Source organism: Temnothorax longispinosus, unplaced genomic scaffold, assembly GCF_030848805.1.
Source record: "Temnothorax longispinosus isolate EJ_2023e unplaced genomic scaffold, Tlon_JGU_v1 HiC_scaffold_13, whole genome shotgun sequence".
Classification (NCBI taxonomy): domain Eukaryota; kingdom Metazoa; phylum Arthropoda; class Insecta; order Hymenoptera; family Formicidae; genus Temnothorax; species Temnothorax longispinosus.
In genome coordinates, this window is record NW_027269815.1 from 202,491 (window position 1) to 213,799 (window position 11,309).

General features: G+C 35.4%; 1 protein-coding gene across 1 annotated transcript; it reads left to right on the plus strand.

Moving 5' to 3' along the window:
• Positions 1-3,380: 3,380 nt before the first annotated feature.
• LOC139823528 (uncharacterized) lies at positions 3,381-9,751 on the plus strand. Its single transcript, XM_071796071.1, has 5 exons — positions 3,381-3,692; positions 4,349-4,622; positions 4,742-4,985; positions 5,562-5,717; positions 6,951-9,751. The coding sequence occupies exon 5, from the start codon at positions 7,471-7,473 to the stop codon at positions 8,884-8,886; it is 1,416 nt and encodes a 471-aa protein (XP_071652172.1). The 5' UTR covers positions 3,381-3,692; positions 4,349-4,622; positions 4,742-4,985; positions 5,562-5,717; positions 6,951-7,470; the 3' UTR covers positions 8,887-9,751.
• Positions 9,752-11,309: the final 1,558 nt, after the last annotated feature.

Genomic DNA, 11,309 nt, shown 5'->3' on the forward strand with positions numbered 1-11,309 from the left:
CGCGGGAGGTCAAGGCACGGGACCGAGCTCGGATCCCCGGGACCGGCGCGAGAACGCCGATCGGTTCACCTCGCCCAGGCCCGGTACGTGAAATAATGGCGTCGGTTTTTAATATTTAGTATTTTATTAATAGTCTAGAAGCTATATACTGATAAAATTATCTATGACATATTACTGTTGTGTAATTAACAAACAATTTGTATTATAGATTTGATGTTGTTTAATATCCTTCGTAAAATATCTTTTATAAACGCACTAAACGCACTACTTTGGTTTATTACATTTGATATAGAGCGAATAAATTTTTTAAATTGAATATATAATACTTTGTAGACATTATGTGTAATAGTATTATTTGCTAATAGAATACTTAAATTTCAATATACATTTTTATTATAATCGTTGATAGACTTTGAAGAAAAGACATGAAATAATGGCGTCGCTTTGTAATAACAAGCTTTATCTCTAAACAGTAGTTATTAATATCTGTAGAATAAAAATTGTATAATATTTCTGTTGAATCTTCAAAATTTAATATTGTTCATAACTTTTTTTATTATCTTATACATTGCATATATTTTCGTCTATTTTAAGTAAATTAATTTTTCGGAATATGATGTATGAATAATTTGTATCACTTTTGTAGATCACTTATTTCAATCGCAATATTGAAAGATATTATATGTATTTCTATCGTTGTTAAAGAACTTGACGAGGTATAATATATTATGAACACAGATTCCATATACGTACCGGATTCTTATTATTTTTCACTGTGTATGCTTTGCATTTATTTATTATAGTTAGCTGAAACTATTTTTATATTGTGAGTATAAATTAATACATATTCTGTTAAGGAGGTTGAAGCGATCCAGTTGAGTCAATTGACGGTTTAGAAAAAAGTTTTTTATTAGGTCATTAAAAAATCTGTATTAGGTATCATTTTATTCTCCATACGCTGCTATTGCATAAAACGTATAGTAAAAGTATCATATTATGCATCTTTATATTTTAATTAGCTAAAAACGAAACACTTTTTTGCCAATGCCAACTTGAAAACTTGTAGTATTGCTAATTATTTCAATATAAAAATGGCATGAATATATGTTTTGCCGTTGATAGAATGAAATAATGATTCTTACTGGTAGCTCCCTTGACAATTATATAAGCTATCGATTTTTTAATAACTTTCCGTCGATTATATTAAATACGATTGAAACTTGGCAACGTTTCACTTTTATGGGGTTGGTAGCAGTACTCGCCTCTGTGTTGAGCCACGTAACGGCAGTTGCTAAACGTAAACATGCCGGTGAATTTTCTGTCATTCTGGATAAGAGGTTAGGTGCCCGCGTTTTGGCTATACCCAAATCCTGTCGGTATGTGCACGTTTTTGGTTCTCTTCCGTGCTGTGTCTACTATTTTGTAGTAATGTCAACGATTTTAGGGTTCTCTTTTATGTTATGTTCACAATTTTTTGGTTTTCTTCCGTTAGATTCATGATTTTTTGGTTTTATTTCCAAAGAGAATCAAAAAATCGTGGACATAGCACGGAAGAGAACCACAAAAATGTGCACATGCCGACAGGATTCGGGTACAGCCAAAACGCGGGCGACGCTGCGTTGCCACATCTACCTACTCGCGAACTATCAACTGCTATTTCAGTCTAATTTCGATCGCTTTAACTTGTAATATATTTGTTATTAGATGGTGAATACGTGTTTTCTTGCGTTCTAAATGTTCGCATTAATTTACTGTATGCGTAGGCACGTTTTTTGAGCGTTTATATAGACTAGATATTAAAGAAAATTGGGATCAATCATCGCCGTCAACGCTTTCTCCATCTAACCCCATGTAAAACGACGCATTTTTGGAAATTAATATCTCAGCTTCTGGATGGTCAATAAATCTGAAATAATTCTCACACATGCGGTAGATCCTATACTATCATATATATTTTTTACAAACTAAAATCTAGAGTTGACCAAACTGCTTCAACCTCCTTAAGGCTCCTGGTCCCTGAGCCGAAAACTCTGCGTTGACGGTGGCGCCGTACCGTCGCGGCAGAAATAAGAACTCTCTCCTCTCACTCTCTCCAATGGAGAATTCTGTCTTGTGACATGTTGACAACCTATTTTGCGTTGCGTTAAATTACTTTATTATTCGCTCTGTACTTGTGCTATAACGTATTCGTGAAACTCGTAAAATTGACCGTATGGTAAGATTTGCAAGAAATACATATGCGGAAGGAACATTCTCTACTCCTTTCGATAGTCGAAAACGGCTTGTTTTTCCGTATGTTTAGGCTTCGTTTTATGGCTGTTTGTTTATTGTTGAGGGAAAAGAATAGTATCCGGTCAATTTTAGAAGTGTGCTGAAACGATCTATAGTGATTTTTTATTGAAATGTCTTTTTATTTCGGAAAATACCGCAACATAAAATAGGATAATTTCTCGCCTCGATAGCAAGAAATTCAATATGGCTGCGGTGACTACCCAGGAGCCTTAAGGTAGTTCTCTTGTCCTTATACTAGAGAAAATCGATTTTCTATAGATTTTCTTAAAACTGTGAATATACGTTAATTTAGGTGTGCTTTATGCGTGGTATAAATTTCAATACTTTTTCCGGTATAAAAAATCAAGATACTGAGCCTCAAAGTTTCAACTTTTACTAATGAAAAGGTTTTCCAGACCAAACGGTAAGAGATACGAGGTTGGCCAAGAGGACCAAAGTTGCTCCTCTCTTCGAGTTCTATAAAAAAAATGCCAAAATTAAAAAAATTAAAAAAAATTTTTTTTTAAATTGAAACTTTGAGGCTCAGTATCTTGATTTTTTATACCGGAGAAGGTACTGAAATTTATACCACGCATAAAGCACACCTAAATTAACGTATATTCACAGTTTCAAGAAAATCTATAGAAAATTGATTTTCTCTAGTATAAAGACAAGAGACCTACCTTAACGCTGAAATATCGAAATAATCGGTTTCAAATCAACCGCAAGAAATATGTTTACTTTTAAATAAGGTTTTGTATTATTTTTACGTATTATTATTATTTCTAAAAGTCTTTGGACAATTTTTAATTGTTTATGTTATTTCTAAATATTTTTGTAACATTTTGTTTGTATTAATAATTTCAGCTATTAGTACAATTTTTATTTCTTGTGATATATATGACACATAATTTACTGCCGTCTGATTAATAGTAAAGTATGCATGTGCATTATAATTTTCACACTACTGTGTGTCTCATCTTTATTTTATATATCTACTATTATATATTATAATAATTTATTTTTTAGATATTGCTCAATTTAGCGACTAGATTAAATCCGATAGACACGTTAGAAGAATTTATGCAGTTTCTTCATAAACCTAGTAAGCCTAGTAAGTGTGTCACATTGTTTTGAGCCTTTCGACTCACGAGACTCCTAGAGATATCATTGCCACCTTTGACTAGAGAGGATACGGCCTTAGAGGCGTTCAGGCATAATCCCACGGATGGTAGCTTCGCACCACCGGCCGCTCGACCGAGTGCGTGAACCAAATGTCCGAACCTGCGGTTCCTCTCGTACTGAGCAGGATTACTATCGCAATGACTGGTCATCAGTAGGGTAAAACTAACCTGTCTCACGACGGTCTAAGGGTTTTCTACAGGGTTTTCCAGCGAGCGAAAAGGGTATCGCGTTTACCAGTAAGTATAATTTGCTACTGCGTTATATTTATTACGTGCTAAGTGCAAATGCAAATAATGCAATGGCAAATGCTAATCTTAAGGAAAACGTTGTGTAATACGTGAAGAAGCCAAGCTTCACGAGGGTGATGAGGATGATGAAGAGAGGCGGTGTAATGTAAGAAGGAGCAAATCGAACTTACTCTTTGCAAATTTCACTTTATTAAATAGAAATATAAGTAAAAACTTATTATTATCATAATTAATTATCAAAAACTAGAAAATACGTTGCCAAAACAAACATTTGGAAATATATTGGTATATATCGATCACGTTCCAATGTCGCATAATCAGAAATTAAATTCTTAAATACAGCTACAATCAAATGGATTACAATATTATATATTACGGTTATCGTAGGAAAATTAATAGTTTGTGGAGATGTGTGCAAATAAAAGTATCACGATGAGATCTTTTATCACCTAAGCTAAATTAAACCGTGGCGCATATGTCTTTTGATTGTTCCGTTGTTCATACAAACGCATAGTTGTCAATGTGAACTGAGATGATCCCATAATATGTGAATCGTATTTTGATATTTTCGGCGCAGTGCATGTGGATTAAATATTATATATGCAGCTTCAAAAAGTATCGATCGTCACAATAAATTCTTACAGATTAGAAAGATTAGAAAGTGAATCTCCAAAGCTCGAGCCGCTTGTCCGGTCTGTAAATGAAGACACTGTCGATCTCGGCATCGACCCGGAGGGATTCACCTCACCCATCGCTACTGTGTAATACGTGAAGAAGCCAAGCTTCACGATGGCGATGAGGATGATGAAGAGAGGCGGTGGGCAGCATGCGTAGTGATCGGCGTAGTACTTTCGGTCCCGCTCCTCCATGAGAAATTCATCGCCGATCATGCGGACCATCATCATAACGGCATGGCTGGTATATTATTAATTATAACAATTATTATTTATATGATTATTTGTATAATTTATGTCATCATTATATTTATCTAATTTATATAATTATTACGTTGATGAATAACTGCAATCTCTCGTTAGTATCACCACGTCGATAGCACACACACCGCAAGCTGGTAGACTCAACAGCCCGCGCGACGGAGAGTACGCGTTCAATCAGCTCGGCCAAGACATTCGGACGAACGGCGCCGACGACGACGACGACGGCAACGTTGGGGAGGACGACGCGACGGTGCACGAGACGGTGTTCGCCCGCTCGGAAATCCACCCGTGCCGATAGCGAGCATCAACGCGGACGTTGGATGCGCTCAACGCTCGAAGGAAGGTAAGTGGCCATGGAGGGAAGAGGCAGTCATATATAGATATGATTGCCTGGTATACTGGATAAAAAGAAGAAAAATAAGAATTAAAGTAATTTAAATCGACCTGACTGGCAATATATATAACGTCAATATTCATATCGGAAAGACGTTGTATATACACGTATGCATAAACACGTTGTCAAAATAAACAAGTTGTCAATTGTTATTATGTAGGGAGATATCTTCAGATATGTAGATATCTTCACATCTTCACATTTTGACAACTTGTTTATGTTGACAACGTGTTTATGTTATTAAACTGAGACAAGCAATTTTTCAGTTTCAACGATAAATATTTGTGTAAATTAATACAATATTGAAATGCCTGGTCCTACTTCGCAACGTGTTAGGGGTGAAATACTTGCGTATACAAATGCAGGATTGACGGTAACAGAGGTTTCGAGAATATGTCACGTAAATGTAAAGTATCCATGCATTTATTATTCTGTACTTCTTTATTTGGATAAGTTACATCTCATTAAACTCATCTATTGCATTATTTAATTTAATCTGTAAAATATATGTTTATCGTATTGCAGAGGAGTACAGTATATCGAGTGCTGCGACAAATGGAAGTAGAAGGGCACGTGAACCCACGACCAATACCAGGTCGACCTCGACGTACTTCCGCTGAAGACGACGAACTTCTCCACAACTTGATGCAAGCGAACGGATTTCGGTCAGCACAACAGACGGTAGTGGAACATAATTTAAACTGTTCCGCGGAAACTGTTCGGCGTAGATGGCGAGAACAGGGATATCACCATCGTATCCCTGCTCAAAAGCAAGCTTTGAATGAAAATCACAAAGACCAACGGATGGCTTTTGCCTTTGAACATTTGCCTTGAGAGAATGAATGGGAGAATACTATTTTCTCTGATAAAAAAGTATTCTCAACGGATGAATCTGGACGTGTGACATTGTGGAGAACAAAAGGCACGAGGTACGATGCGAATAATGAATATTTCCGCAAACAAAGTGGCCGCATCACCTTAGCGTTTTGGAAACATTTCCTGGTGTACCTTGTGTTAATTTTGTTCAAGACAATTCAGGAGTGCATCGATCGAGATTGGTTCAGGAATGGTTGGCCACACAACCCAACCTTAAGACGTTGGATTGGTCAGCCAAATCTCCGGATATGAATGTGATCGAAAATCTTTAGGGCATAATTGTTCAAGAGTGGAATCCAAGAATTCGGCGTACACGCGAGGAACTTGAGCAACACGTTCTTAATGTGTGGGAGGGTTTCCGCGCAAGGCCCGCGTTATTCCAGAACTTGGTGCAATCTATGCCCCAAAGATTAAGAGCGGTGATAGACAACCATGGAAGTGTCACGCGGTATTAATACTATGTGACCTTCCATGGATTATGCATGAATGAATGTTTGATATTTAATGATTGTAGCTTGAACAATCTCGATGAAATATTATAATATAATTTAATAATGTTTCTATATTTTAAAATATAAAAACATTATTAAATTATAATATAGAATGAACGTAATGAATAAATGAATGTATGAATGAAGGAATGAATTAATATTGAATGAGAGCGTTCCAAGGTAAAAGCTATCCGAGGTAATTTTAAAGATGCCAAATTATCCTTTTTTTAATTTCTACTACCGTCGTCATGATCGGTCTCCTACATATATTTAAGATATATATTCTCACTTCAGGTAAGACACCGTACCTGAAACATATTACTCTGAGTAAATTACTTTTTAAAATTTTAAATAGAAAAAGTTTATAAATAATTAAATTGAGTTTATTTTTCTTTTGCCAGTATATAGAATAACAATTAAAGTAATTTAAATCGACCTGACTGGCAATATATACAACGTCTTTTCGATATGAATATTGACGTTATATATATTGCCAGTCAGGTCGATTTAAATTACTTTAATTCTTATTTTTCTTCTTTTTATCCAGTATACCAGGCAATCATATCTATATATGACTGCCTCTTCCCTCCATGGCCACTTACCTTCCTTCGAGCGTTGAGCGCATCCAACGTCCGCGTTGATGCTCGCTATCGGCACGGGTGGATTTCCGAGCGGGCGAACACCGTCTCGTGCACCGTCGCGTCGTCCTCCCCAACGTTGCCGTCGTCGTCGTCGTCGTCGTCGCGTCGTCGGCGCTGTAATAGATTATAGATTATCGTTCTAACGTTGGCCATCACTTGCTAGTGACTAAATTAAGGTGGCACTACTGGCAAGGTTGCGCGCCAGCAGACGACTGTAATGGCTGACACAGAGACACGTAATAAAGACACGTTCTTCCAATATATAGTGTTCTGGTATTAATGAACCTATAACATGGCGCAGTCGAAAGCGAACCTTACGAATTGCAAAAAACGGTGAGTGTCAGGAAGAAGAACAGTGGTAGAAAGCACAGTGACACCAAGAGCCGGACAAAGTGACGAGTAAGACGTAATTCCGAACAGAGAAAGATGGACTCTTTCAAGCAACCGAATCCAATGTCATTAGAAGGGGATCCCGGAAAGGGATGGAAGAAATTCAAGGCGAACTTTGAGCTTTTCTCGGTAACCTCAGGATTAAACGCGAAGACCACTAAGATTCAGGCGGCAGCGTTGCTACATTGTATTGGAGAAGATGTTTGTAAAATAGTCGAGACGATTGTCATGACGGATGCCGAAAAAACCGACATCACGTTACTCAAGCGGAAACTAGAAGAATACTTTGTCCCAAAATCAAATCCGAGTGTGGAGAGTCACAAGTTCAATACCCGTACGCAAGGAGCAGGAGAAGACATGAACTCGTTCGTTGCAGATTTACGTAGACTGGCAGCGAATTGTGAATTTGGCGCACTTAAAGAACAGTTAATAAAAGACCGAATTGTGTGTGGTGTACGCGATTCGAAAGTGCGTGACAGGCTTCTGCGAGAAAAAGATTTAAATTTAACGAAAGCCATTGATATATGCAGAGCAGCAGAGCAAGCAGATCTACAAATAAAACAACTTTGCGAGGGAACTACGAAGCTGGATGTTCATGGAGTCAAACAACAATCAAATGAGACGAAAAAGGCAGGGAAGAAGACCAAGCCAAACGTGAATCAGGGCGTCAGGCATAAGAAGAGAGGCGGAATGCAGACCAACGGACAACGTGACTACAGAGAGGCATCACAGCGGAACGACTGTCACCGATGCTGCTATAAACACGGTTATAAATGCCCAGCGTGGGGCAAAACTTGTATGAAATGTAAAAAAGTAAATTATTTCGCAAAGGTTTGTAAAAACGAAAATGTTTACGCAGTCGAGGAAGAAACTGAGTCGCGAAGTTCGTATGTAATTGATACGTTAGGATCAAACGCGCCTGATATTAGTTGGTATGAAACGATTAAGCTACTTGATTGTAATAAACGCGTAAAATTCAAGCTTGACTCGGGGGCTCATGTAAACGTTATCCCCCAATACATTCTTGATACTTTGGGAATTAACAAAGAGTTAAAGAAAACAAATATGATAGTTTCAAACTATAGCGGCCAAAAGCTCGAAGTTAGAGGCATTTGCGATTTAAAAGTTGAAGTTGGTAATCAAAAAACAATTATTAATTTTGTAATTGTAAAAACGCTTGACAAATCTCCCCCCATTCTAGGCATCAGAAGCATCCAAGACTTAGGCTTAATTACAAGAAACAGTTTACATGAAATAAAAGCAGTTAAAAATTTAGTTGAGCAAGAAAAAGATTTGTTTCAAGGAACAGGTAAAATTAAAATGAAACCGTGTGAATTTAAACTCAAACCAGATTATCAGGCAGTAGTTATTCCGTGTCGAAGAGTTCCATTTCAATTATTACCAAAGTTAGAAAAAGAACTTCAAAGAATGGTTCAGATAAGATTATTGTGAAGGTCACAGAAGCAACTGAATTTGTAAACCCAATCGTTTTAGTTAGAAAAGAAAATGGAGACTTAAGAATATGCTTAGACCCTCAAAATCTTAACGAAGCAATACTACGAGAACATTTCGTAATTCCGACATTCGAAGAGCTCACGCGTGACATGTCAGGATCTAAGATTTTTAGTACATTAGATGCAAATAAGTTCTTCTGGCAAATAGAGCTATCGGAAAACTCGTCAAAGTTAACAACGTTTGCGACCCCTTTCGGAAGGTACAGATTTTTAAAAATGCCGTTCGGTCCGTCAAATGCCCCAGAGATATTTCAACGAACCTTTACTGATATTTTCGGAGATATTGAAGGTGTTGAAGTTTACTTTGATGATGTAATAATTCACGCGAAAAATGAACAAGAGCACGATGATATCTTGCAAAAAGTTTTCAGAAGAGCGAGGGAATACGGAGTTAAGTTTAAATAAGTTAGGATAAGTTTATATTTTTGAAGCGATTAAAATTAAGTATAGAATAAGTATAGAATAAGTAATATTTACATTTGTAAAAGGTCTCTTTCTCTCTCGAATAATGCGGCTTATGATTAAGTATAGGATAAAAGGTCTCTCTCTCTTTCTCTCTCTAGCAGCGCCAAGTTTTTTGACAAGAAAAATTTATGTATTTTAATAAAATATTTTTATTTTTTGTACTGTTACCTCTGTAATTCTTTGCAATGCGATTAAATCTTTTAAAATACATATATAAACTTTGTATTTAAATACCTTGTATTCCCTTGTTGGGTTTAAATATTTTAATAAAGTATTTGTATTTTGTACTGTTACCTCTGTGTAATTCTTCATGATTCAATCTTTTATTCTAATCGAAGAAAAGCAGTGGTAATATTATACCTCGAAAAAACCTAAGTAACAAGTGGTAGACGTAATCTTTGTATCTCGAAAAATACACTGAGAAAAAAATTGTTAATTTCAAGAAATATTTAGTTCGATACGTTCAACTAAACATTTTGGTTAGTTAACTAAATATTAATTGTTTCAACAATTTATTTCGTTTCTTTAATCAAGAATTAATTAATTCAACTAATGTTTAGTTAACTAACTAAAATGTTTAGTTGAACGTATCGGATTAAATATTTCTTGGGATTGACAAATTTTTTTTCTTATTGTATGTTCTCTGTAATTGGCGCTGTAATTTAAAAAGAGATATCATTTCTTTTTTGTGATTGTAATAATAGATCACTTGAAGCGCGACTCATTTTTGATAAGGTAACGTAATTTTGTGATGTGTATCACTTGAGTAATAATTTTTTGGAAATAAAAATACTACTGTTTAGGTTTTTTCAAGATTTTTTAAGATACAAAGATTACGTCTACCACTTGTTACTTAGATTTTTTTGAGGTATAATACTACCACTGTTTTTTTTCGAGGTAACAACATATTTGGAAATAAAAATACTACTGTTTAGTTTTTTTCGATATTTTTCGAGATACAAAGATTACGTCTACCACTTGTTACTTCGGTTGTTTCGAGGTAAAGATACTACTGCTTAGGTTTTTTCGAGATTTTTCGAGATACATACAAAGATTACGTCTACCACTTGTTACTTCGGTTTTTTCGAGGTAAAGATACTACTGCTTAGGTTTTTTTCGAGATTTTTCGAAATACAAAGATTACGTCTACCACTTGTTACTTAGATTTTTTTCAGGTATAATACTACCACTGTTTTTTTTTCGAGGTAACAACATATACACTACTATGCGTGTACTTGGCGCCTTTCTTTACCTTTTTTTTAAAAAAGGTAATTTTGTACAGATATCACGCCATTTTGTAATATTACGCATTGTATATAAACAGTATGTACAGGGTGTTATTTCGAGGTAATACTACCACTTTGTTTTTTTCGAGGTAACAACATAATACATATATACTACTATGCGTGTACTTGGCGCATTTTTTTACCTTTTTTTGAAAAAGGTAATTTTGTACGGATATCACGCCTTTTTGTAGTGTTACGCATCTTAATCTTAACAGAAAAAAGTACACCTTATAAAGAAATGTGTCTGAAGTTGTTAATATATATATATAGATGTACCCTGATGAAATATAGTATTCATTACTTTATACTGCTGTTTAGCTATCGATATCTTAGTTGTTGATATGCCAGTTAAATTAAATGTCTGTGGTATTTTTACTAATTTATTATCCTGTGACGAGAACAAAATTAAATGAATGATAACTATTTCTTTCGTCAACGTTAATTCATTTCTAAATACTAGATTTCCTGCACAAAATTGGCATGTTTTTCCATATAACGGACCCCAATTTAAAAATGTATCCTTCAATAAATTATTAAGATTATAACTTTTTTTCTTCAAATTATTAATAGAAATTGGAACAACTATGTTATCAGTAATATTATCTTTTGT

Coding starts and splice junctions, on each gene's coding strand:
- LOC139823528 (XM_071796071.1), top strand. CDS start 7,471: ATGGACTCTTTCAAGCAACCGAATCCAATGTCATTAGAAGGGGATCCC.